Here is a 27,899-nt window from a genome sequence, read left to right as displayed (position 1 = left end):
TGTGAGTGTGTGTGCGTGTGTAAATGGCTCCTCCTGCCACTGAAAATCGAAATCGGAGGTCTCGGACCGGAGCGCTCGGACGGTAAAATAGCTTCCTCGGAGCCCGAACCGAGCTGATTCTCAGTGCAATGCATTTTAGGTTTTTATTTGCATTTTCTAAGCTGATCTCGGTGTAGTGATCGGAAGGGAAGGGCAGCACGGTGTGTGTTTTTATCCAGAAACCCGTCAAATGAACTCCGTCAGAGCGACTAACCGCAGACCCCGGCGAGTGTCGAGGCCGCGCCCGGTGCCGCCGGAGAGAAACAACGCAGAAAGAGGTAATTATTTCTCTAAACCACCCCAGAGTGTGCTTGATTCACAGCCAGCACTCTTAAAGGTGATGATCAATGTCGGTTCCTGGCGCTTTCGTGTCGTGATGCGTGTATTTTGTGGGTATTTGCGTTAATTTATACGCGTCAGGAAACACCGAGGCTTCTCTTCTTCCCGCAGGCCGCGCTTTGTTTGACTGGATGTGATCTGCTCTCCTGTCTGCTATAACCCTCATTTGTCTTGGAATTTTACACCTAATTCTTGTCAGATTTACACAGTATTGTTTTGAAGTCGTGTACGAGTCTAAACGACAGCATTAAAGATGATGTATTTGCTATAAATGAACGGGCTCTGTTGTTTTACGCCGCTGTGATGGTTAGCATCTGCTCTTAGCAGTACGACAGTTAACGTTAAGCCAACAAAATGTCACAAATACCACACAGACCGAAAGAAATAACACTGCAAGAGCGATTATTTGTTCAACACCAAATTACACTACACGGTAAAACCGTCATTTACGTTACTGGTACTGTGTTTACACTAAACAAAACATTGCCAAAGGGTACCACGGTAATACCGTGTTTTGGGAAATGTACCATGGTAGCGCAGTGAGGTACAATGGAGTATCTTGAAAAGACCATTTTACATGGAAATGTGGTATTGTCATGTTTTGCGGTATTTACCAAAGAAGAAACAAGGTACTTCTAAGAATACAGTGTAAAACATGGTACATGACGGGATAACTGTTATAGACCTGATGCCCCCATTGAGTGTGCTTGGTTGAATCATAGGGGTTGCTCTGTTTTGGGTGTTAGTTGGGGGTTGATCAACTAAAGTAACCAGTTTACTGTATTGATCAACCAGTTTAAGATTGGTATTTAATGTTAGTGTATGAATTCTTCTAATGTCCAGTTAAACGTCAGCATTTATACTAAAGTACATACAATTTTTAGAACCTGAGATCTGCTTTGTGTTTGTTTACCTTATTTACAGTTGTGTAGGATTGACGTCGACAGATTTAGTGGACTACCGCATTGTCAGGTTGGTTGCTATCCAAGACACAGCTGTTTACAAAGATCATTCAGATGCACCCCTAGACCATTTGCTCTAGGGATGCACCGAATGTTCGGCCACCGAATATATTCGGCCGAAAATAGCAAAAAACGCATGTTCGGTATTCGGCCGAATATGTGAAATGGCCGAATAATTTTACCGAACATGACTCGAGAAACGATCAACTAGCAACCAGCGCAGAGAGAGAGAGAGAGAGAGAGAGAGACGTGCGCTTTATTAACGCCGCAAACATTTTGGCAGTGTGTGTGTGGAGCATTTTAAGAGCATTTTAAGGTGTCAGAGAAAGACAAAGCACGGGACTTGCCGCACGGAAGTAAATTTTCGAATGAAAGCGTCTTTACCGGTCGGTAACTTGTGGCTATTTCAGACGGGAGCGGGCTGTCTGACAGTAGCCCCGCCGCTCGCGACATCCTTTGACATCATACAGTGGTCGCGCGCACACAGTTCCCTGTACTAAACAACTTGTCAAAGTATGTTCTGTGCATCCCGGCCACGAGTGCACCAGAGAACAGTCAGCTTTTGTGGGCGGAGTTTGCAGGAGAGACGTGAACTGATATGGTTGTCAGTCAGCATCAGTCAGAATAGCTTGCGTTCGATGTTTTTTTTCTTACAATCATTTTGCAACGTAGCCTATAAAAATCCAACAGTTTTAGTTTATTCGTATTTTTAGTTTATAGGCCTAATGTGGAATGACACTTTTTAATGAACTGTTTTGTTGTAGGGGTACAGAGTAACTTACATTACATTCTTTTACCAGTCAGTTATAGGCCTAATTAATATAGGCTATTAAATTTTTTGTTTTAATGTATTTTGTTTTGCTCAATTTTATATTAAGTTGTATTGTATTTTATTGAAAAGCAAGACAAATTTTTAAAAGCAAATTTTGACTATTCAGTTTGTGCAATAGTGAAAAAATAGCTTAATAAATAGAAGAAATGCAAAAACCATATTCGGTGTTCGGTATTATTCGGCCTTCGGCCAAGTGTTTCACATCATGTTCGGCTTCGGCTTCGGCCAAGAATGTTAGATTCGGTGCATCCCTAATTTGCTCATTACATTCCTATACATTTGGCTAATTTGATACGTCAATCTAACATCCTGCTTGGGATGTAGTTAATTAAAATCAAAAGGTGGTTGTATGAGGCATAGACATAAATATTATTTTGCGTTGGCTGATGAATGGTGTGTCAATGGCGCCGCCATATTGGGAAGGGCAAGAATGCACTATAAACATACGCAATGCCACTGTTCACTTGTTTTTCTGGATAAAAAGCACAATGACATTTACATTTCTCTAAGAACTCTTATGGTTTCTGATTTAGGTGGAATACTCTGTCATGTTCTGTCTCTTTATTGTTTATTCAAGCAATTGTGTAAGCAATTGTGAAAACTGTTTACTTGTACTGTTACTGTATGTGTTTTTCAGACAGTCTTGCCCTGCCCAGTATGGCGTGTCATTGACACACTGTAATAACAGGCCAAATTTTTGGTTAAATACATTATAACCCAGCATTTTTGACTGGTTTTTTTTGTGTGTTATACTGACATTTATACAGCAGGGTGGTGAATGGCTAAAAAATGTAGTATTTTATTATTTAGTGATATGAACACAAAATTGCACATAATTGAAATAAATACTTATTTTACATAATATTTAAGTACATCTGGTGTATATCACTATGATATAAATAATGTAGTTTTCCATCCACATATTCCACGTGAAGATCTTATTGTTCTACAGTTAGTTGGTGGTTGCAAAATGTGTGGACGGTTCGCCTTTCTGTTGCCTTTTGAGTGGCCATTATTTATTGACACCCAGCGTTTTATTTACTTAAAGAGAAATGCACCTGCCGTTATTTTTTGAACTCATGTTTGTCTTTTCCGTAGATGTGTGGCAGAATAATAAGTTTCAGTTTGTTTCTTACACAAAGCCATAATATAGTTTTATCTTTTGTCTTTTATCACGTGTATAAGGTTTTTATAGTGCTTTAATGGTGCGTGACATTGTATACTGATGTTATTTAGATTCAAAGTCACTGTGAATGTTTTACTTTACTACATGTCATACAGGTTTGGAACATCATGATGGTAAATGGGCGATGACATCATATTTGTTTTAGGGTGAATTCTGTGTAATAATGAATTAAATTTGTAATGAAACAGTGAAGCTGTCCTTTGTGTCACAGTAATGCTCAGTATCTTGCCCTTCCTTACCATACCTCCTACACCGTCTGTTCAGAATATAAAAGAAAGGTCATTTAATTCACACTTTACAGAGTGCTTAAACACTTTTCACTGAAGCGTAACATGTTGTCAAGCTCTGGTCTCAGAATGATGCTTTCTCACCAAAATGAACTTGGATTGAATGTCTGTAGGTTAAGTGTTCTCTGTGTTCTTTGGACTGTATGCTTGCAGTTGTTGTATTGAAAATATTTAGGGGGCGAAGTCAAAATCACGCAAATTTAGACTTGAATATTTAAGCTCCGTCACAATATACAAACTAAAATAAAAAAACAAATTAAGAGTTACGACAGAATTTAGAAAGACAATGTTGCTTATAAAGATTTTTCAGATCACCTTATAAACATCGGATTACTACATTTATAATAACTGAAATGATTCATTTACAGGCATTATAGTGCCAACAGATCAGTTCATTAATTTTTAAGTGCATATTAATTTATGAATGAAACGTTCATGATATATTTATAACTTTAATGTATTTTAGATAATCACATTTCAAATGGATCTTTTTTACCGGTTATATTGAAGAGTTTGGTTCCAAAATGAGATGACTGTTTTTTTTTTTAATTAAAAAATCTTGTTTTTTATTATGTTCTCATGTTTTTGTTGTGTTTTAGTCTGTGCCAGTCTGCAGGTTTTATCAGTTAGTGTGTTTCTATCTGAAACTTTCAAAAAGTGTATGATGTCTAGTTTTTAAAAAATCAGCTTTTAAAAGTCTTGTAGTGTATTCCAGCCATTAGATGTATTTTTTGAGTTATTATGGCTTAAATACAAACAAATCAACTGCAGTTTGATGGATATTAATTGGAATGCACAATAAAAAAACATGAGTTTTGAAAAATCTCATTTTGGAACCAAACTCTTTATATAATGTTCATAAATGTTATTTGAAAGTTTTTGGGAATTATTAACATTTGTGATACCTCATTATTGAAAACTTGAATCAAAAACATTATTGTTTTTACATTATAATTTTCATCATCAACATTATTCGTGTACCATTCACTCTCCTACACAATATCAGTAGTGCAGATTGAAGTGTTTGTGTGTGTATCATGTATGTTTGGAGACGAGTTGACATGCAGTGTGTTGCTGTAGTTGGTGGGACAGTGTTTGTGGTGGTTACTGGACCAGTAGCCCTGGAGAGACTCTGATGCTACCAGAGCAACACAAGTGCGTTTGCAGGATGAGCTTCAGTCACTTACGCTGCTCAAGTGAAGGTAAACTGATGAAAAACACATCCTGCCTTGAGAAACTCATTGTTGTGTCACTGATGCGTATTTGATATAGTGTTTGGCTGATGGTCGTTGCTGATATCTGATTGACTTTAGTAAGCCTCCGAGACCTCAAGAAGAGTAAATGTTTATTCACGTTGTGGACAGATTGTGCTGTTTAATGTGTTTTTCGTAGTGGACCTTACCGAATCAATGAATGTAAAGAACTGATTTGTCAGTCATGCTGTCACACGTGTGATTTTTATGAGTCTGTCACGTTTGTTTAGCGTGCGCTCTTTGTGTTCTGCTAAGAATTGTACGTTTTGCTCAGCGTCCCACCGGCAAGGTTGATCTTTGTCACTGATGCTCATATCATGATATTGGGTTACTAATGTGACTCTGTTAGATTTGTAGGGCGTTACCCGTTAAGAAGCCGATAGTTGAACAGTATACAGCAGCTGATAACATACGACGTTTCTCATTTTCTGTTTCTGTGCCGTTCAGCAGGCTTTCAAGAGCACGCAGCAATTGCTGCAACAAATGCGTCTTGAGATGTAGCAGGTGTATGTTGGTAACTTGGGATTTGTAAGGTTTGAAATAAATGCTTTTGTCCTGCGGTTGTGAAGGGCTGTTTGGAGAGGCTTTTTGTAAATCTCTTGAAGTCGTTTCGTTCACATCATTTAAAATTTCTCTCATTGAATTTCACAGATCAAGACGCGAAATGTCAGCGCATGGTTCACTATGTTTGTGAAAGAAACATGATTGGCTTGATTTTTAGAGACACCAATGTAGGGCTGAAACGATTCCTCGAGTAATTCGAATACAAAAAAATCATCGAGGCAAATTTTGTTGCCTCGAAGCCTCGTTGAATCCATTTAACTACAGTACACACGGAGCGCTGCGTTTCCCCACGGACCGTTATTACTGACGCACAGCCCGCTAAACTCTATTCATGTTACAGGGCTCTCAAGTCTCACGCATTCACCGTCAGACACACGCATTATAGTCTGCTCACACGTGTTTCTCATGCTGATAAATAACTGATAGCTTATTGAAATGGTGAACTGCTATTTTACTTGGTTTTAGTCTATTTTGCGAGTGAATGCATTGAGTCCATAAAACTAGATGCGGACTAGTGGACGCCGAATCCTGTTATTTACACATGTCATCTGTCTGTTCTGCGTGTCTGAGTGAATGAACTGCACAGTTTAACATGCTACACGCGTGATGCTCATGAATTTGTCTGCATCTGCGCTTTATGGGGACATGAACACATGAACTTCATCTCCAGAGTTGCTCTGAGAGTTTATTTCAGAACGTTTTACTGAGTGAAGCTAACACACTAAAAAATAAGCGTCTTCCGACGACCTGCCAAAATAAAAGTCCGGTTAACTCTGTATTTTTATGTGGACAAATATATTACTATTTAATAGTAAAAAAAGAAACTAAAACTAATTTAGATAAACTAAATGCATCATGCATAAGCTGAAGTTAGTTGTTTACCTTTGAAATTATTCTTTCTATTTTTATTAATGTTTATTATTTATACATTTGTATTAGGCCTATACTGCATTTTGAATGTAATATGGCAATGGAATGTACTAAATGGGTTTAGTTTACACAGATATTAATGTATGCAATTTCAGCAGTAAATGTTAATTTTTCTAAAAAAGGAAACAAATTAGTTGTTCATTTTAAGAGACCCGTCTTATTTTCTCTTGTATATTTAGAGTTGCTCTTTAATAAATAAAAAGTACTTATTATCCGAATACCCGATTAATCCATGGAAAAATCAGTAGAATACTCGATTACTAAAATAATCGATAGCTGCAGCCCTACACCAATGCCCATAAATGAGGCTCCAACAACTATATCAGAATTGAATTTGTGACTACGTTTACATGCACCCTCATAATGCGATTACATAATGCAATACTGCGATTACAATTTAACTCATGTAAACGCAATCATTCGATTGAAATAATGTGATAAAGCTCATAATCGCAGTAACATATGTGGTGTATGCCGGTTTTAATTGCAATATGAAGGCATGTAAACAGCTTAATCGCATTTATGCTGCTCTGATCAAGGTGCGCATGTGCTTCTGTCACGCACCTTAAGCACAAATTCATGGTAAACATGACAGTCTGAAGTTTTACCACCAACACAACTTGCTGTCTCTTCTCCTTACCTTCATACAGAAACAGTGTGAACGCAATGACAGAGTACCATACACCACCATTGCGGAGGCATTTTCTGTCATATTTCTACATTCATCACGGCGCCGAATAACCATGAAATACGTCCACATAACGGTGTTTTGCATTTGACGCGAATATATTCAAACGATAGCCAGTAACACACATCTACATATCTGAGAACATCGCTTGTGCTGTGTATTATAGCAAATAATCATGTAAACGGGAGCAAAGAGGTGTTCTCATGTCATGTAAACATGTAAGTGCGATTAGCTTTCCTGTGGCTCAGTGGTTAGAGCATAGCGCTAGCAACGCCAAGGTCATGGGTTCGATCCCAGTGGATTGCACATAGTCAGAAACAAAATGTATAGTACAATGCAATGTAAGTCGCTTTGGATAAAAGCGTCTACCAAATGCATAAATGTAAATGTATGTCCTTACTCTGATTATTGGAAATAATTGCATTATCAATGCGCATGTAAACGTAGTAATCGATGTTTGGAACAGTAAGATTTTTTTGGTGGATGCTTTTTACTTGTTCACTTATTTGAACTATTGTCATTAAATTAGATCACTGTTTTTATCATGAGCAAATTGAAGGATTTGACACATTGTTTTGTATTGGCAAGTATTTCGATATTTTACCCAAAGTCAACATTCTGAAATCTGATTTGGAGCTTTTTCACAACATCATCAACAGTAAAACTTATTCTACTTACTTTCTTTCAGTGCATGTTATTCCAAAGAAAAGCATGAGCTGTTTCATTATCATTTCATTCTGACTGTTAATATTATTATTCGCTCTCTGTTATATACTCTATTCTGATTGGTCAGTTGTCTGTTTTTTTGTATAATCAGGGTTTTTCCTGCATAGAGAAATTGGAGGCGGCCGCCTCCGTCAAATGTCATGCCGCCTCAGGCTCTCGCCAAAATTATGTTGTGAGTCTTCACAAGAAATGCTGCGTGCATTTAACAGACTGTCATTTGTAACTGCAGTTGCGACATTACGCCACAGTGGAGGCGCTGTTTCGTTATCAGCACACTGAGGCGCTAAAAAGAGTTGCAGAACAAGAGTCAGCCTGTGTTTCACGGCTGTTTGTTTTGCATCCAAGTACGTTTAATTTCTTGAAATTTATTAAATTAACATGACGTACATCATTGTAATGACTTTAGCTGTGCAGTTGGATTGTTGAATCAGCGTATACTGTACACAGCGAGTTCGCCAGTATGAACACACATTGCGTTCAGAACGACTCGCACACGAATGACTCATTTGAACAGATTCATTTAAACTATTGAACTTTTCAGTCACTAGTGAATATAAGAGATCCTTGAATCATTTAAAGTGAACCACAGAGAATGCAAGATGTGAATGAGCTTTGCTCATTTAGAAAGACTGGTTAATTCAGTTGGCTATTGTGGGCTGAAAAGTTAGTTGAAATGATAAAAAAGCTTTATTTGATTAAAAAAAACATTTCTGTTTGGTTGAATAAAAGTAATGTTTTATATAACTTAATAATTGTCATTTTTATCAAATTTTATTAGAACTTTTAATATGTCAAACTCAGTCACTTTGGTTAAGCCACTTAAAGGTACGGTAGGCCTACGTGTGTGTGTGTACAAGATCAGGATGGCACCACCTCCGCCTCATTTTGAGCCAGGAAAAACCCTGATAATGTATAGTTTAACTTGAAATATTTGATGTCTTTAGTATCATTCTGAGCTATATTTTTGGACAGTTTAATATTTGAGGTTGAACTCCATTGATTTGGTAAGTTTGCAGCGGGGTCCCAGCCGCCCTGTCGAGGATTCGCACTGAATCTTATTTTCACGTTATAAAGGTTAAATGTGATGTGAATTCTGTCTCTGGTTTTGTGATTTAAACAGAAGAAACAGATTTGTGAGCTGTAGTCTCAGTAAATGGAGATGGCTGCAGAGGGGCCGTTTTGTAAATGACCTCCATCAGAACGGAGGGTTACCATGGCAATGACCATTGAGAATATTACAGTAATATTTTGGTGTTGCAAGTATCTGTATTGTCAAATGTGCCCTTTAGAGATTCCATTTGGTTGCTTCTTCTCTCGAGTGTTTAAAGTTCATTTGTACAACAACTAAAGAAATAGTTCGTACTTGTCCTCATCATCAGCTGGATGATCAATCTGAAGCTGCTTTTCTTGCTAAAAGAGACTTCCGTATTTATTTTATAACAAGGCTCATACCATTGCTTCATGTCTAGCTTCACTTTTCTGAATGAACGTCGCTTCATCGGTAGTTTCTTTCAGCACATGAAATGAATCTCATGTTTCTCTCTGAAGAGGTAAATTTTGACCTACAGATGAGGAAATCTGGTACGTGTTTGGGCTGCTGAAGCGAGTCGGTCGGTCTTGGGTTACGAGGCTGTCATCACAGGGATGCCACGAGGCTAATACACTCTTCTGACCTGGCGTCACCTGCTGTTTGCAGCAGCTGGGAGGGATCAGACTTGTGTTGTTAACTGAGGTCTCTTGTAGGGCTGTCGCGATAAACCGACGATAAATATCATTAGGGCTGTCACGATTATGAAATTTGATTGACGATTAATTGTCTAATAAATCATTGCGATTATGACGATTAATTGTCTGTTTTAGGGCTTTGGCGATTAATTGTCTGATAAATCATTGCGATTATGGCGATTAATTGTCTGTTTTAGGGCTTTGGCGATTATGACGATTAATTGTCTGTTTTTGAGCTTTGACATTTAATTCTCATACATTTTTGATTCAGCGATTGAAATGACCATATTGTTCTGAATACAAGACTGTTTTTTTCTTGGAAATACATCGGAAAAAATTGGGTCATCATATATTTAAGGTTTAGGCTTTTACCTGTCAATAATACAACCACCAAATACTTGTAAATTAAGTAGATTGATCAGGTGTGAATTGAAGCCACCATTAAAATACTATCAGTCATAGAAAAGCTTCTAGTCTGTTTTTTTCTCACTTGCAAGACTACATTAAAATTTTACTTGTTTGTTAATGAAATTTTGGTAGACTGGTTTTCACACTGAGATTTGCTTAAATAATATTAAATTGTACTGCAGGTAATTTGTATATGTTTTAGTTTTTTTTAAGTGATTGTGTTGTGGTGGTAAATTTTACAAGTATTACCATGCTTTAGTAACAATATATACACTAAATTATGCAATATGCATATGCACTACAGCTCCCCCTAGTGTCTTCTATAGAGATGTGCAATAATTGCGATGATCTGAAACCATCGCGATGAGGTCAAACAATCGCGATGAGACGATTATTTAATAATCGTGACAGCCCTAAATATCATGTGATTTTTGCACAGCTTTTGAGTGAAGTACGGGAAAATGCTGCTGCATCCGGAAGCCAGAGAGCGCTCTCGTGCGGAAACTCCAAATACGCACCGCAGAAGAAGACCATAACACGTTCTAGAATCTAGGAAATGCCTATGCACGTCTTTTTATCACTGTTACTCAAGCCCCATCAGGTATTTTCATGATAATAAAGTATATTTATAATGTTCATGTTTGACGGGTGTTGCTTTTTCAAATGCACATTATAAGCGACTCAAACTCGCACTGCTTTTACATCGAGCAGCATTTCCTACTGATCCCAGAGCCGTGCTTCATGGACAAGCTACGCATTAAAAACAATAGCGACACATTGCATATCGCAGCCAGCTTGATTTCAATAGGATTTAGTGGTATCGCGATAAATTATCGTGTAGCCCTAGTCTCTTGGTTTGGATAGTGCTGGTTTTCATGCCTCTGAACGGTGTCACACCGTCTTGATGGGATTTCAATACACTAATGTCCAAGTATGTCCACCCTAGGGCTGTCACGATTATTAAATAATTGTCTCATCGCGATTGTTTGACCTCATCGCGATGGTTTCAGATCATCGCAATTATTGCACATCTCTATAGAAGACACTAGGGGGAGCTGTAGTGCATCTGCATATTACATATTTTATTGTATATATTGTTACTAAAGCATGGTAATACTTGTAAAATGAACCACCACAACACAATCACGTAAAATTTTATTGTAGTCTTGCAAGTGAGAAAAAAACAGACTAGAAGCTTTTCTATGACTGATAGTATTTTAATGGTGGCTTCAATTCACACCTGATCAATTTACTTCATTTACAAGTATTTGGCGGTTGTATTATTGACAGGTAAAAGCCTAAACCTTAAGTATGATGACCCAATTTTTTCCGATGTATTTCCAAGAAAAAAACAGTCTTGTATTCAGAACAATATGGTCGTTTCAATCGCTGAATCAAAAATGAATGAGAATTAAATGTCAAAGCTCAAAAACAGACAATTAATCGCCATAACCGCAATGATTTATTAGACAATTAATCGTCAGTCAAATTTCATAATCGTGACAGCCCTAGTCCACCCCGTAGAACTGTGTGAGCTTTTATCACATTTGGATTATTTCCGCGTGTCATGATCGATCGCTAAACGTCGCTTTGACTAAGACTACAAGGCTTTCTAAGCAGGCTTGACCAACTTGACAATATTGATGCATTTCATGAGTTCAGATATCGCAGATTCACATCCAGCCTGTCCTGCCTGCACATTGTAAGAGATCGTATGTTGTAAACGTTTCTTCATCCAAGCCGTGTTGATGTGCTGGTGTTAAATGTGAGGCTCATGTGCATTTTGTGTTTGTTTTATAGATGAGGACGTTCCTGCAGAGATGGTCGCAGAAGAATCCGGTCAAGGAGCTCAGAATAGTCCATATCAACTTCGAAGGAAATCACTGTTACCCAAGAGAACGGCGTGTCCAACAAAGACCAGTATGGAGGTGGACAGACGCTCTTCCTTAATGCAGCATGTTAACAATCTTCACACATTTTTCATTAAAATATATGATTTATACCTACTTCATTCTTCAGTGTCATGTAAAAGAAATCCTCTCTTTTAAAGGGTGCTTCCACGTCAACAACAGAAAACTTTGGGCCTCGGGCGAAACGTGCCAGGGTGTCTGGGAAATCCCAAGATCTGCCTGGTGATGTCTCTTAGGATCTATACGACCTGATTCAGTTTATCTAACGTGAGAAATGGACTATTGTGAGCTTCATTTTCATGAACTCTGCTTGTTTTCTGTCTCAGTTACTCCAGCAGAGCAATACCTGCAGGTGAAGCTTCCAGATGAGGTGGTTTTAAAGATCTTCTCGTATCTGTTGGAGCAGGACCTGTGTCGAGCAGCGTGTGTGTGTAAACGCTTTAGTGAATTAGCCAATGACCCCATCCTCTGGTGAGTTCCTCGATACACTCAGTGATGCTTTTCTTCAGCATCTCCACGTGAAGTGTTTTGAGACTAATACGATTTCCTGCCACGTTTGGTTAAATCTTTGAACTATGCTGGAACGACGGAACTTGCGACCATAGTTGGTTAACGATGCTTTTGGGATCTGGCAAACGTAGGATTGCATATTCCTCATTTTTAGCCACCATGTTACTCTTACACCCTTGGACACATAAACACGCTTGTAATAGCATCCCTTTATACGAGTTCACGGTAGTGTTAGAGCGAACGGCCATTTATACACTTTTAAAGCGATAAGCAGACAAACGACTAATAAAAATTTGTTTGAATAAGTGTCGTCTAGTCAAATAACGAATAGTCGGGCAGCCCTACCTGGAACTACTTGGGAGCTTCTCAATTCTTATTCGTGCGTCCTCGTTTCCTTTCCTCACGTCTTTTCTTGCTCCCTTTCCTCGCATCCTTAAGGGGTGGAGCTAAGACGCGGCATTAAAAGAAGTGAAATGGCATATCCTTGGTCTCTTTAGCGTCACTTCAAAGCGTCGTCAATTAATGATTCATTAATTAGCGAGGAGGCATATTAAGATTAAGCACCCCTTGTGTAAATGATACTTCTTCTGTGGCCCTAGTTTGGCGTTTCTGCGCGAGAGCGCCCTCTGGCTTTCAGATGTGGCCGCATTTAACCGTAGTTCATTGAGAAACCGAGCATAAGAATTGCACGATATATGGTCGCAGCCCTATCATGTACTGCGGTGTTTTACTCCGATTAGCCCGGTATTATCCCATCATTATATCCTTGTAGCAGGACTACAGTCCTCGGATCTTTATTCTCCTGTCATGTTCTGCAGGAAGAGACTCTACATGGAGGTGTTCGAGTACACACGGCCCATGATGCACCCCGAGTCTGGAAAGTTCTTCCAGATAAACCCAGAAGATCACGAGCAGCCCAATCCCTGGAAGGAGAGCTTTCAGCAGCTGGTAACATCTCAAAGCGTCACATGATTGTATTGACATGGCCCTAGTATTAGACATTGCTGTAATGTGTCGACGTGGATGTCAATCGCCAGTTTTGTGTGAGCTTCACCGTCTGCGTTGTCTGACTGATCTCTGATCTGTGACCTGTGTGTGTCTGCAGTATAAAGGCGCTCACGTCAAGCCGGGCTTCGCTGAGCATTTCTACAGTAACCCGGCCAGATACAAGGGCAGAGAAAACATGCTGGTGAGACTCTCGGCAGACGTCAGCTTCAAAATGCTGATCGTCCAATCGGATTTCCGAATCTAATGATGTCACTTTCCATTGTTCCTCAGTATTACGACACCATCGAGGACGCTTTGGGCGGGGTTCAGGAAGCCCACTTTGACGGTTTGATATTCGTCCACTCCGGGATCTACACGGACGAATGGATCTACATCGAGTCACCCATCACCATGATAGGCGCCGGTATGACACACGTCAACTATTCAGTCCGATCCGAAGAGATCTGTATAATCTGAGTATTAATCGCACATTTGCTCCCGCAGCTCCTGGTAAAGTAGCGGATAAAGTATTTATCGAGAACACTAGAGACTCAACGTTTGTGTTCATGGAGGGCTCGGAGGACGCGTACGTAGGCTACATGACGATAAAGGTGCGTTTGCTTCACTCGTGATGCTAAATTGCAAGCCGGCTCGTGTGATGTAATGCATGACATCACTGTGTGGGATGTGTGTTGCAGTTTAATCCTGATGATAAATCAGCTCAGCATCACAACGCTCATCACTGTCTGGAGATCACCGTCAACTGCAGTCCCATTATAGACCACTGCATCATCCGCAGCACCTGCACAGGTGAGCCGATCTTTCACTCGGCTCTTCCGATTGAATGTCGCATCTGAACGAATCGAGGCTGATGTTCGCTTGTGAATCTCTTTCTCCCGCAGTGGGTTCTGCGGTGTGTGTAAGCGGTCAGGGGGCGTCGCCCACCATCAAACACTGTAACATCAGTGACTGTGAGAACGTGGGACTCTACATCACAGACCACGCACAGGTAAAATAAAGCTCCGTCAGTCTGTCACGTGTGGGTCGTGAGCTGTGCTCAGTGTGTCCGTGTTCGTCCGCAGGGCATTTATGAGGACAACGAGATATCCAATAATGCTCTAGCAGGGATCTGGGTGAAAAACCACGGCAACCCCATCATCAGACGCAACCACATCCATCACGGCAGAGATGTCGGCGTGTTCACGTTTGACCACGGCATGGTGAGAAACATCTTGGTGAAATGTTTCATCGAAAGTGCGCTCCAAGTGAGCTGCCAAGTATACACGGTCAAGTGCATGCTGTTTCATGCTATTAACATGCAGGCGTGTTGTCTCGTGACCTCACCGCGCATTTATAACGCAGTAAACGCTGATGCAGCACAATGATGACTAGGGCTGTCACGGTTATGACATTTGGCTGACGATTAATTGTCTAATAAGTCATTGCGATTATGACGATTAATGGTCTGTTTTGGGGCTTTGACATTTATTTCTCATACATTTTTTATTTGGCTTTGAAATGACCGTATTGTTCTGAATATAATACATTGGGAAAAATGGGGTCAGGTTTTACGTGTCAATAATAGTACTTGTAAATTGAGTCAATTGATCAGGGGTGAATTGAAGCCACCATTAAAATGCTATCAGTCATAGAAAAGCTTCTAGTCTGTTTTTTTCTCACTCGCAAGACACAATAAAATGTTACTTCTTTGTTAATGAAATGTTGGTAGACTGGTTTTCACACTGAGATTAGCTTAAATAATATTAAATTGTGCTGCAGTATATGTTTTAAAGCTTTTCTTAAAGTGATGGTGTTGAGGTGGTACATTTGACCATTATTACCATACTTTAGTTAGGCTATACACACTAAATGCAGGCACTACAGCTCCCCCTAGTGTCTTCTATAGAGATGTGCAATAATTGCGACGATCAGGATGAGACCATTATTTCCTAACGGTGACTCTCTGGCTCCCTCCACAGGGCTACTTTGAAAGCTGCAACATCCACAGGAACCGGATAGCAGGTTTCGAGGTGAAGGCGTATGCGAACCCTACAGTAGTGCGCTGCGAGATCCATCACGGACAGACGGGCGGCATCTACGTGCACGAGAAGGGCCGAGGCCAGTTCATCGAGAACAAGATCTATGCAAACAATTTTGCAGGCGTGTGGATTACCTCAAACAGTGACCCCACGATCAGGTATCCCATATATATGTGTGATTCACTTCTGGCTGTGTCTCATCGGACACGTCCAGTTTAAGACATTCGGAACGTGTGTCTGAAGTTGAGAACTGATTTGCAGTCACTTATAACGCCTCTTTTGGTGGTTCACAGGGGTAATGCCATATTTAATGGCAACCAGGGTGGCGTTTACATATTCGGCGATGGCAGAGGTCTCATCGAAGGGAATGATATCTATGGCAACGCTCTAGCTGGCATCCAGATCCGGACCAACAGCTGCCCGATCGTCCGGCACAACAAGATCCACGACGGACAGCACGGAGGAATCTATGTGGTGAGCGAACAGACGAAACCATAACGCACGCTGATGTAAAAGTAAACAAATCTCCTAATGAAGCGTCTCGTGTCTGGTTGTGTGATGACAGCATGAAAAGGGTCAGGGTGTGATCGAGGAGAACGAGGTGTACAGTAACACACTGGCTGGTGTTTGGGTGACCACGGGCAGCACTCCTGTACTGCGCAGAAACAGAATACACAGCGGGAAACAGGTGTGTAAAACACTCGGAGCGCCCTGACGTACACCCAGCGTGTTGAAGCTAATGAATGATTGTCTGTCTCCAGGTGGGCGTTTATTTCTATGATAACGGTCACGGTGTGCTGGAGGATAATGACATTTATAACCACATGTACTCTGGAGTTCAGATCAGGTCAGTGCTGGTTTTACATCACGTGTCTGAATGTTTGAATATAGTGACAACCGATTCTTATCCATCTGCGTTTGGTCTGGTAGAACTGGCAGCAATCCCAAGATCAGGAGAAATAAGATCTGGGGTGGACAGAACGGGGGAATTCTGGTTTACAATTCAGGTAAGGCATCCTCCTGATGTTTTCTGGAGCTTCTGTGCGTGTGACCATTTGTATTTCAATCTGATCCGTCTGTTCTGAATGTCTCCTCAGGCTTGGGTTTTATCGAAGACAACGAGATCTTCGACAACGCCATGGCCGGAGTTTGGATCAAGACCGACAGCAACCCCACACTCCGCAGAAACAAGATCCACGACGGGCGAGATGGAGGAATCTGCATTTTCAATGGAGGACGAGGTGACCGCCTGGCATCGTTTAGATTTGATTTGACGTCAGGTTGTTTGTTTGCCGATTCTCATCATGAGGTGTTTTGTTCATGTCACAGGTTTGTTGGAAGAGAACGACATCTTCAGGAACGCCCAAGCAGGAGTTCTCATCAGTACCAACAGTCACCCTGTGCTTCGCAAGAACAGAATATTCGACGGTTTCGCGGCTGGTACATGTCTTTCTTTAACAATTTCTATACATTTTGGTAATGTTTACGTCTTAAATTATACGAAACGTTACTTTGATCGGTCAAAATGGACATTCTGAGTCGGGTGGTTCTCCATGGAATTGCTCACAATGAGCATTTAGAAAGCTGCATTTTGATATAAATGCCATTAAAAGTCAAATTTTGGGATATTTAATAGTTCTATGCGAGTAATCGTGAACATTGTTTTGTTGGACAGGTATCGAGATCACGAATCACGCTACAGCAACGCTAGAAGGCAATCAGATTTTCAACAATCGCTTTGGCGGACTGTTTCTTGCATCTGGTGTCAACGTCACAATGAAAGGTAAAATGGAAAAAAATCTGTTTTGTTCCTTCGAGGATCAACCAAACCCAAAACGATTGACATGTATTTGTGGAATTTTCTTTGCAGACAATAAAATCGTGAACAACCAGGATGCCATTGAAAAAGCGGTGAGCAGAGGTCAGTGCCTGTACAAGATTTCCAGTTACACCAGCTATCCAATGCACGATTTTTACAGGTAACGCTCCGCACCGGTGTCTTTCAAGATATTTGGAGCGGTTCGGGCTGCGTTCTCACAGCTCTTCTGTTGTTTCTGTACAGATGTCACACCTGCAACACCACAGACCGAAACGCCATCTGCGTGAACTGCATCAAGAAGTGCCATCAAGGGCACGACGTAGAATTCATTAGACACGATAGGTCAGTCTCTTCTTCTTTATGAAGTCGTTTTGATGATCAAAACGGATGAATTCCATAAAAAAACATTTCTTTATGCCGTTAAATGTGACCCTCGCAATTTTCAGTGGGCTGTATTTTTGTCACATCTGCAGCATCACTGATAGAGTTTTTCTCTCTTCGCAGGTTTTTCTGCGATTGTGGCGCAGGGACTTTGTCGAACCCGTGCACACTAGCGGGAGAGCCGACTCACGACACAGACACGCTGTACGATTCGGCCCCTCCTATAGAGTCCAACACACTGCAGCACAACTGAGACGGAGCGCGCCGACCCGACCCCGGGGCACTAACAGACTCTAATGTGCTCAGTCTAGTGCAGACGAGATTACAAGCTAGAAATAATTCAATTTTAACAAAAAGAACTCTTTGAAAAAGAAGACTTTGTGTAAACTTAGACGACGGAAGCTGAGAGGAAACATTTTTATTTAAACGAACGAAAAACGAACATTCTGCTGTGGACTTGGTGATCCTGTTGCCCGACGCCGTTCCTTGCCAGCGACGGTGTAGACTAACGGGCAGTCGCGATGCTCTCGGGAAGATCGTGACGGGGATTTACGGATGACAGACTCGCAATGCTTCCCATGCATCTGTTCTCCAGACAACAGTCACCATGCTATTGTAAATGTACGGATAAAAAAAGACCCAGCACTTCACTTATGGTTTTGTTTTTTTAAAGATGTTATTGAGGTTTGATTTTAATGCTTTCTCATGTAGTTTTGTATTTTCAAGCAAAAATCTTAAATGTACTTGAATGTCTTTTTATTTTATTAAGTATATTAATTTTGGGGTTGTTTATACCTTAGACTTGCTGTATTTGTTCTCATGTCGCAGGATGTATGTTCTTTCTGTGAAAGAGATTTGAGGAAAAAAGGATGAGAAACACTAACGTATTCTCCGGCAATGTTCGTGTAACGCGTTGGCCCACATGCAGTGTGATTTCAATCCCGCCCCTTTATCCTGATTGGCTTACCGCAGGGTCATGTGGTAAAAGCATGAGACACTAGACTTGTGAAAGCATCTCATTCTCACGGCCGTTCGCTCCGAACGCAGCGAGTAAAGTGACGTGCGAACACAAAACGACATTGCTGGAGATGTTAAAGACGCTTCTGGCGAGTATCTGTACAGTTTTATTTGCGCTTCCCCCCCCTCCATCCAACTGTATTTGGTGACTGGGTTCTCTTACAGCCGGAATTGTATGCATGTTCCATGACATCTAGACTTAATATATTGTGAAGTACTCAATAACCATTATGTAGCTGTTAGTAATTAATCAAAGGTTTAATTTCCTAGTCAAAGAGGAACGTGTTACATTTTTGAAAATAAACTTTATTAGATCATTTTAGTAGTGAGTATTGTTTTCTAGATGGGCAAAGTAAAACAAACCAACATACAAAAACTCATGGAAATGTGAACGGGTGAATGCTATTTTGATTACAGACTGTAGATCTTTTGAAACAGTTTGTTGAACTCTTCACGAGCAGCTGCCGCATCTTCAGCATATGACCAGAATTTCCTGTTGAGAAAAAAAAAGTTATTTGGTGGGAAAATCTGACCTTTGCAATACTTAAGTTATTTTGCGACTGATGGAAAATTGATCCGATGAATCTCATAGCAACTGTTATATGTGTTTGAGGTCAAAGTTCATCACAAAAGATAAAAGGCAAATATTGTATTATATTCAGAATAACGGGAACTACAAAAACAGCAATATTTTGTGACATGAATGTGGGAAAATGTGCTAAATTGTCATGAAGTAATGTAACGATGCCAAAAAATCATCACAGTCGTATAACAGAACATTTTCTTCAAACTACCGTTTATTTCAAGGCTGCGCATAAGTGTGCCATGTCCAAGAAAATGTGATATGAAAATTACATACATTTCAAATCACACATTTGAGAACGAAAATTATATAACCAACATGCAGTTTTTTTACATTATTTCTGACTGTTCTTCCAAACAAAATCATCTGCATGCACTCGTGAACACACCGGTAACATTCTCTGCATTAATCTAATTAATTAGTATTAAATTATTCATTTATTGCAAATCCTTGCATTTGTGATATGTTGTGCAGCCCTAGTTTACCAATGTTTAATAAAACGGTAAAAGTCACTTACTTGAATATCCTGAGAGACACCGTGCTCCTCTCAAACTCTCGAGCCTTTTTATGGCCGGACTGGATAACCTCCTCTGGAATATTTGCCAAGCGAGCTGCATTGAATCCATAACTTTTGGGACACGCGCCACCAATGAACTTGTACAGGAAGGTGATGGTCTCCTGACTGGGGTCCTCGCATTCGTTTTCCACCATACAGGCCTGAATGAAACGGTAAGTTACATCACAAAACTAAATATAAACATTCAGATAGTAAACGATGTTGCACACGCCTGCCTTGCAGTACTAAGGGCTTTCAAGATTGGATGGCAGAAAGAACTTTTACAATAAAGTACTTTAAACATTAAATCAATAGAAAAGTACTTCTGAAAAATGTTCATCTGAGTGGTCTAGAATAGCCGTTTTGAATGTTACGAAAGACATAGTTGAAATGTAAATTCTTTACTCCTTTGTTTACCCAATAACAAAAAATGTATTATTCTGTCCGAACAAAATCTGTGACCTACTGTTATATACTTTGTAAACTCATATGACCAAACAAAATAATACATTACTGATAAAAGACTATGGGGCTTGTATGTTTGTAAATGCACTTATATTTAACGTTACAAAAACGTTTTGTTTGCATACAAACTGAGGGACAATTATTTTCTGAGGTGTATAACAATGTGTCGATGTTTTTCTTTCTGTCAGTTAACTGAAATAAGTGAAAGACTGACTGACCATGTGTCCGAGCCTGACGGCAGGATTCTGGGTGTGATCCTCCACCAGCGAGTGGTAGTGTGTGGAGAACAGGGTACGGCAACAGATCTTCTCCGACAGCTCCTTCACCACTGCGCTGGCGATGGCTGTGCCGTCATACGTGGCCGTGCCTCTGCCTACATTTAAGAGGTTATAGCATCCGTTTCTTCAAGTCAAACAAGAGATTTGATCCAAACTACACTTTACAAGTAGACTAGTGTGTATGTACCCAGTTCATCAAGGAGGACGAGAGAATGATTGGTTGCGTGTAGTAATATGCTGGCCGTCTCGCTGAGCTCCACAAAGAAGGTACTCTCACCTAGAAAACAGGGCGCATGTATCCTTTATTTCAAAAAAATTTTTAATCTATTGGCGTGAATGAAACTGAATTCCTAAAGGAAGTTGACAATTGAAATGAGTAATATTACTGAAAATAGAGCTTATTGTGGCATTCTGTGAAATGACATGTTCTTCCCCACTGGACCATAAAACAGGCCCATGTGGCATTTATCGATTTGAAATATATCAATTCACAATCTTGCTGCACACAATGCATGGACAGAAGATGGAAAAGGAGCATGAACCTACCGGACATGATGCGATCAGAAGCACCAAGACGAGTGAAGACTCTGTCCACCGGTGTGAGACGCAAACTGTCAGCAGGAACATAACAGCCCAACTGAGCCAAAATCACCACCAGACCGCACTATCAGACAGTCAATAAAGAAAATAAGAAGAATGACAGACGACACTTGACAAGACGCTGCCACAGCATTTTCTTTCTTTTAATATCAGGATTATTTCATTAACTAAAACTCCTCTGTTAGTTGAAATGATATAACAGGTCAAAGTATTACTTTTTTGGGGGGGGGCTAGAAAGAAACTAGAAACGTTGCCTTAGCAATAAACTGAAATAAGTATAGGTTGAGGCATTAAAATGATTAATAAAATGAAAAAATATATATATATTTCAATTTCTAATAAAGTAAAAGTTCTAAAAATATTTTTAAAAGAAAAAAAAGCACATAACAGGCTAAAAATTTAACTAAAGTGAAACTTGGAAAAATTTAAACTAAAATGAAACTAACACATAAAAAATATTTAAAATATAAATTAAACTGTTTCATCTAAAATTGAAAAAGTTAAAAACTAACGTTGCCTTAGCAAAAAACTAGAAATAAACTAGAACCAGAAATAAAATAAACCCTGTTTAGATTTTTTAGTTTTATTAATTAATAAAACATTTAAAAAGTAAAAAAGGCAAGAAAATTAAACTAAAATGAACATGAAAAAACTAATATAGATACATATATATATATATATATATATACAGTATATATATTTAAATTATTAAATAAACTAAAACAAAGTGAAAAATCTAAAATAACTGTTTAATGCAAAATGTGAACTGCCATTTGTTTATTCCACAACTAATCAAATACCAGATCTCAATATTACTTTTTAAAAAGCTTTAACTAAAACAAACTAGAAACACTGTTTTAACAATGAAATGAAATAAGTTGAGGCATTAAAATCATTATTAACCAGAAAAAAATTAAATAATGAAAAAACCAAAATAACAGTTTAACACAAACGGTAAACTGCCATTTGTTTGTTCCACCACGAGTCCTACACATCTTATGGTCAGTCGTGGTATCAGTTGGTAATACACTGGTACTTTGGGCAGTTTTGTAAGTATGTTTGGCAATCAGAATTTCAGTTTTGTGTTAACGTAAGTGAAGTAATACTTCATTATAGAAATCATAACCATATTTTTCCACACCTGTCTCATCAGTGTGGACTTGCCTCCCATGTTTGGCCCAGTGACTAGAACACAAGGTGCATTTGCCTTCATGTTATCTTGACCCTCTTCCTCAATGTCACCAGGGCAACCGATGAAGACGTCATTGGGGATGAAGTCATCGCCAAAGAAGGTCTTGGTGACACACGGGTGACGAGAACCTCTCAGATCCAGGAAAGGAGAAGGCTGACACCCGTCTCCTGGAAGAACCATCTCTGGCCTGACCATGGGTCCATCACTGCTCTGACTGTACCGGGACATGCTCAGCAACACATCTGCAATGACATGAAGATGAACAAGAGTATCAAGAGCAACATCAAGTCACTTTAGATAAGGTATAGGCGCAAAATGTCTCTTACCAAGAACAGCCATGCACTCCACAGCGGTTTGCCAGTCTTTGTAATTCTTGTCAAAATTGTAGAAGAGTCGTCTCATGCAGTCCTTCATCGCAGCATCTCTTTTATCCTCCCAGCTCTGTAGATCTGAAAACAGCCGCTCGATGTCTTTGGTGGAGTAGCGCTTCCATCCCTTCTTAGTAGATCTCACTTCGTATTCCTCTGGAAGGCTTCTCTCAGAAACACTGTCGGGAACTTCCAGCTGGTAACGGTTCCTTCCTGTTCCCCAATACGACAACGTTTTACAACCCAATCTCTTCTTTTGTCTGTCCAGGTATTCTTGCAGCTGGTTCTCACAGTCTTTTATTCCATGAAGCGCCTGGTCATACTCGGGGTCAAAGCCAGCTTTTGGCGTTATCACGCCGGTGGTGCGAGCTTTCTGATGGTCGAAAGCAGTGTCCCAACGTTTGAGCTCCGGATCAAGATCAGGTAAAAGCCCATCTTCGTGTTCGGTTTTCAACAGCACAACCTGCCTTAAAAGTTTCGACCGAAATCCCTCAGCAACGGGATCCATTACCGACACAACTTCTTTCATGACTGTGAATCCCTCGAGTGCCGCGAGAAAGTCAGCGATCTTACGTTTGCTGTAGATGAGCTCTTCGTACAAAATGGCACGGGTGTCCGGATGGTCCTGTCCTTTCAGAGGAGTACCCATGCTGTGGATTTTACTCAGTAGTCTTTCAAGATCCGGAAGCTTTTTCAGTAGGTCTGTAACTTCGGTGGATTGGGACGGAGCACCCATCAGGTCCTCAAGAGCGTCCAGGCGATCTGCAATAGAGGATGGATTACAAAGAGGAGCGCAGAGCCATTGCTTTAGCAGTCGTTTGCCAAAGGGAGTGCAACAGGTCTCTAATCGTTCAAGCAGGGTCCCCTCCGGACCCCCGGTCGAGCTGTTCTGAAGGATCTCAAGGTTGGCAAGGGTCACTCCATCCAGCACCATGCGTTGACGGGTCTTTGCAAAAAAACATGATGCCCCACCTGCTTGCTCCATCTCAACATCCACAGGAACATAATCCTCAAAGTTGCCCATGGAGACAAGCTCCTGGTCCACAAGACACTTCTTCAGGTAGAAGATGCAGCCGCCAAGTGCAGAGAGAGCTAGTTCGTACCCCTTCTTTGGAGTGAGACCTAAAGAGTCGCTTTCAGACATCATCGACTTCAGAGTTGGAGGAAGCACTGATCCTCCGACATTGTTGCCGGTGCTTTCTTTAAAGTAGTCTTCCTCAGCAAACACCTTGAGGGTCTTCTGGGCGTCCCAAAACTGAGAACCGGCATTGAGTCCCTCCTGCAGAGCAGATGACAAAACGACTTTAAAGATTTTAAGCGTCTCAGCAGACGGGTTGCCCTTCTCAAACAGAACCTGGGCAGGGGAATAATGTGCCACCAGGGTACGCAGACGAGAACAGTGTCGGTCGTCTTGGAACTGTCCAACGTGGAAGTGTCCCACAGAGGTATCCACAAAACACACCCCGTAGATGTGGCCGTGACCTGCGCTGTCCTCCTCGCTCTTTTCTTTAATGCTGAGCAGATACTTGCTTTGCGTTCCTGAAGGGGCGCCGTCGAGCACGCTGTAAGTCTGAGTGCCCCGCGTGATGATTCGACAAACCTCTCGCTTGACCACGCGGTCAAACTTGGTGGGACGCGTCATGGCCTTGCATCTCGCTTCCATCATATCTGGTGTCTCGGTCTGTTCCACGCGAGCCACTTTGTAGCCCTTTTGAACGAGTACGTCTGAGAAACGACCGAAGCCGATCTCAGGGAAGCCGGAATGGGCCCAGGTACCCTTCATGAAGGTGAGACCCATTTCGTTGACGCCGATCACAGCATCCATGTGGTAGAGCTCGTAGAACTTGCCAACTTTATAGAACAGAACCGTATCAAACGTTTCACTCTTCAGCTGCCACCAGCGGCGCATTCCAGGCGTCGTCCTGTTCAGAAAATCCTCGGGCACGTACAGAGTCGCAGGGTCGTAGTTTTTGTCAGACTGGCGTCTCCGCCGGGCATCTTTTCGGTTGCCGTCCTGAAGCCACTCCAGTTTCTCGTGGTCCCATACGGTGGAACCTCCATCCAGTCCGCCCGTACCGCTGCTCTCGAAGTTGTCCGGGGCGGAGAAAGCAGAAAGCCGTGACTTGTTGTCAGAGCCCAGAGATGGAGTGGCTGGTTTTGCTGGAGCTGGTTTTGGGGTGTTTGAGGGAGATGATTTGGTCTTTGCTTTTGTAGGTTTTTCAGAGCGTTTGCGCTTCACTGGTTTCACAGGGCTGTCTGGTTCGATCTCAGGCTCGCTCCCTTCTTCTTCCTCACCCTCACTGCTCACAACATCCTCTTCATCCTCATCACTGCTAACTGTTGCTTGATCCGGTTTGAACTCTTCACCAGAGTCCTCGCTGTCAGATGCCACTGCGATGCGTCGCCGCTTGGACTTCTGACCTTTCTCGGCTACAGCGCGAGATGGACGCCGGCTGGTCTTTACCCTTTTTTGGGCCTCTTCCTCAGACATTTCCTCATCTGATAGGGTTGATTTGTCAAGCTATCATAAAATATAATAAGTCATGGTAAGCTAAACATTATAAAAATAGAAGTGAAGATATTCTCAATCTGGTGCAATGTTAGCAAAAGATGAACCAACATCAACAGTTACAGTAAGATTGAAGTATATTTTAAAGACCCGAAATATTTTTTGAGTGATTTTACTTTTGGTTTAACACTGCTAACCTCCATATCCTCTGCATCCCCCTCTTCTTCATCTGAGGGATCCATACACATTGGCATCTTCAGTCTCTGTTCTGTATTGTCCTTCATCGCGAGGTCTGCCAGCTCCATTGCCTTACGTATCACAGGTTTACCACTGAAAAACACGCCGCCTGATTTGGCATCTGCGCTATCAGAACCTTTAGGACACAACAAAAATGAATTTATGGTCGGAATTAAAAACAGTTTACAGTTGTAACAACTTTCATGACCATTATTTGATGCTTGCTTACCTTGATACTCCCTTATGTACTTTGTGTTAACCCATCCACGCGTGGGAGGCTCATCGAAGAAGTGCACGTGAAGTCTTTGATCTCGGCCGCGGCCCCTCATCTGCTGTCCGGTGAGAGGTTGAGGCAGAACCATACAGGGCCACCAGGGATGCCCCTCCATCTTTGCCCATACCAGATTACCAGCACTAAACATGGATGAAGAACTAGAGAGTAACAAAAAAAGATATATTTCATTCATTAAACGATATAATTGTAATTTTCCCAACATTCAGCATTAAGGACTTCTTACGCTTTTTATAAAACAAACGACTGAAGTTATAGCCAACAGCTCTCAGTAAACAAGACCCGCACTGATTTAAAAGTTCAAAGTGCACAAATACATATCAAGACCCCTTTAAAAATAAATACATGTAATTGCATTTGATAAAATATAAAACATACAGAGCTAATGTTTTCGCATTTGTTTAGCTAAAGTGTGTTCACTGTATTTAAACATTAGTAAAGTCGAACTGTACATAATATGAAAACAAAAATTTTGCATAAATATACAATATAATTCACACACACACATACGCACACTAAAGCCTACACAGGGTGCAAGAAAAATATGATGTCTATTTTTACACAATACAAATAAATACTCAATATTCATTACTAACATATCTTTAAATGCCATAAATTACCATAGTTGTTATAAGAATAAAATAAACAATTCTATAAAATAACTTAAAAAAAATAGATATTAGCCACTTGTATATTTAAAACAACTTTGCATTATATAGTCATAATCATTTATCATTTGTATGGTAATAATAACTGTGGTGAAAAAAAGTAAATAGATCGTAGTAAACTCTTAGTTGCCATAGTGATTGTATGTAGCAAGTGCTTTTATTGGTCAAGATTGTCCTTTGGAAAAATGGCTTTATTACAGTATAGTAGTCAAGTATAGCCATGTTTTCTTTACTACACGTCATGCTTAAACTACGGTTATTGCGATCCTTGTAAATTAGTGCAATCTGTGGTTTCTAAAAAAACAACTTCGATTACTAAAGTTGAATCATAGGTAACTGTGAGCAGAAGAAAACCCCACGAGGTGCAAATAAAACTGATCCACAGGCCTCCACAAGTGTTCTCGACTTCACGCTGCGCAGATCTATAGAAGATCCCATTATGACATCAAAGTACCGCGAGAGCTATGCTTGTGTATCGCTCTCGCGCTACTCTGATGTCATGAGCCGAGCGGTCCGCGCATACGGTAAAATTGAACACGCCTACAAACTCCCGCCAAACCACACGCATGGAGCAGGACAAAGTAAGATGCGCGATGTATATCACACAAACCTCCTGTAAAAGTTCACTTTAAATTCGCTGGTAGTGTTATTACACTGTACACTTATTTTATTTAGCCTAATCTTTACTAAAGGTAAGTGACGGCACAATTGTCATCAGATATAAATCCTATGATACTCTAATACCATCACGTGTCCAAACACGTTCATGGCCACAACCTAAAACATGTCAATACCAAGTGCTCTTGGAAATAATGTATAATTTGATAAACTTTTTATACAGAGACCACTGCGGTTTGTTTATCATACATAGTGCTGCAAAAACGGTAAAGATACTATAGTAATACCTTCATGTCAGAGTCCAAACATGTATGACAATGGTAACAGGTGCACAGATGTGATAATATTGATGTACGTGGATTTATTAAAAGTGTAGCAAGTAACTACAGCTCGATTTGTATTCCCATTGTTTAACTACACATTTTCATGGTTAAACTATGGTTACTTGTTACTATGATTTGACTACAAATACCACCATTAAACTAAGGTTACTATAGTAACACCGCGGTTTATTTTTGTAAGGGATCAGTGTAGCGGGATTAAGATGTGAAGTTCTGTCACTGTACCTCTGTTTTGCAGCAACAGCTTTCTCTCCAAAGAGCTTCGCATGACCAGTCTTCACTTGAGCTTTCACTGGTTTTGATGTAGTTTTCTTGCGGACTTTCGCCTCTTCTTTAGGAGACGTGTTGGATTTGTCTGAAGGTACATCTGCCTCCACCGGTGACGGGTTTGATTTGGCCTTTGCCACGGGCGGCGGCGACTTTGTGAAGAAATTGAAAAGGGAACTTTGCTTCGCCATGTTTTGTCGTGAAGTAGATGGTTTTAATCGATCAGAATGAACAATTCATGTATTCTTTCCAGCAGCTCAGGCATGTCCCGAGCGAAGCAACGGGTTCGCGGGAAAACGCCACCATAGTACGGAACGGGAAGA

At 40.6% G+C, this 27,899-nt stretch overlaps 2 protein-coding genes across 3 annotated transcripts; one reads left to right on the top strand and one right to left on the bottom strand.

Annotated features, from left to right (window-relative positions):
- Positions 1-4: 4 nt before the first annotated feature.
- fbxo11a (F-box protein 11a) lies at positions 5-18,907 on the top strand. Of its 2 annotated transcripts, XM_057342320.1 has the most exons (22): positions 6-317; positions 11,740-11,867; positions 11,990-12,071; positions 12,176-12,320; positions 13,178-13,307; positions 13,465-13,548; positions 13,638-13,770; positions 13,851-13,957; positions 14,045-14,156; positions 14,249-14,355; positions 14,429-14,566; positions 15,326-15,543; positions 15,679-15,859; positions 15,951-16,073; positions 16,147-16,232; positions 16,316-16,392; positions 16,483-16,626; positions 16,715-16,825; positions 17,061-17,168; positions 17,256-17,364; positions 17,448-17,546; positions 17,709-18,905. In XM_057342320.1, exons 1-22 carry the CDS (start codon positions 230-232, stop codon positions 17,836-17,838), a joined length of 2,640 nt encoding a protein of 879 aa, XP_057198303.1. In that variant the 5' UTR covers positions 6-229; the 3' UTR covers positions 17,839-18,905. The 2 variants fall into 2 exon arrangements, with proteins under 2 accessions (XP_057198302.1, XP_057198303.1); XM_057342319.1 differs by having other exon boundaries at positions 5-317; positions 17,061-17,364; positions 17,709-18,907.
- msh6 (mutS homolog 6 (E. coli)) lies at positions 18,888-27,899 on the bottom strand. The gene is made up of 10 exons (XM_057342317.1): positions 27,535-27,899; positions 25,620-25,822; positions 25,351-25,526; positions 22,603-25,165; positions 22,226-22,518; positions 21,031-21,148; positions 20,672-20,761; positions 20,425-20,579; positions 19,703-19,902; positions 18,888-19,095 (listed from the first exon to the last, which is right to left on the bottom strand). The coding sequence occupies exons 1-10, from the start codon at positions 27,765-27,767 to the stop codon at positions 19,014-19,016; spliced, it is 4,113 nt and encodes a 1,370-aa protein (XP_057198300.1). The 5' UTR covers positions 27,768-27,899; the 3' UTR covers positions 18,888-19,013.

The sequence above is a fragment of the Triplophysa rosa genome, linkage group LG9, assembly GCF_024868665.1.
Source record: "Triplophysa rosa linkage group LG9, Trosa_1v2, whole genome shotgun sequence".
Classification (NCBI taxonomy): Eukaryota; Metazoa; Chordata; class Actinopteri; order Cypriniformes; family Nemacheilidae; genus Triplophysa; species Triplophysa rosa.
Note: the sequence above shows the minus strand (reverse complement) of the source record. Positions and strands in the feature narration are given on the sequence as shown.

Coding starts and splice junctions, on each gene's coding strand:
- msh6 (XM_057342317.1), bottom strand. CDS start 27,767: ATGGCGAAGCAAAGTTCCCTTTTCAATTTCTTCACAAAGTCGCCGCCG. Junction 25,823..27,534: donor GCTGTTGCTGCAAAACAGAG/GTACAGTGACAG, acceptor GTTACTCTCTAG/TTCTTCATCCATGTTTAGTG. Junction 19,096..19,702: donor GTGTCTCTCAGGATATTCAA/GTAAGTGACTTT, acceptor TTTTCTCAACAG/GAAATTCTGGTCATATGCTG.
- fbxo11a (XM_057342319.1), top strand. CDS start 230: ATGAACTCCGTCAGAGCGACTAACCGCAGACCCCGGCGAGTGTCGAGG. Junction 13,549..13,637: donor AGGGCAGAGAAAACATGCTG/GTGAGACTCTCG, acceptor ATTGTTCCTCAG/TATTACGACACCATCGAGGA. Junction 14,567..15,325: donor TCACGTTTGACCACGGCATG/GTGAGAAACATC, acceptor CTCCCTCCACAG/GGCTACTTTGAAAGCTGCAA.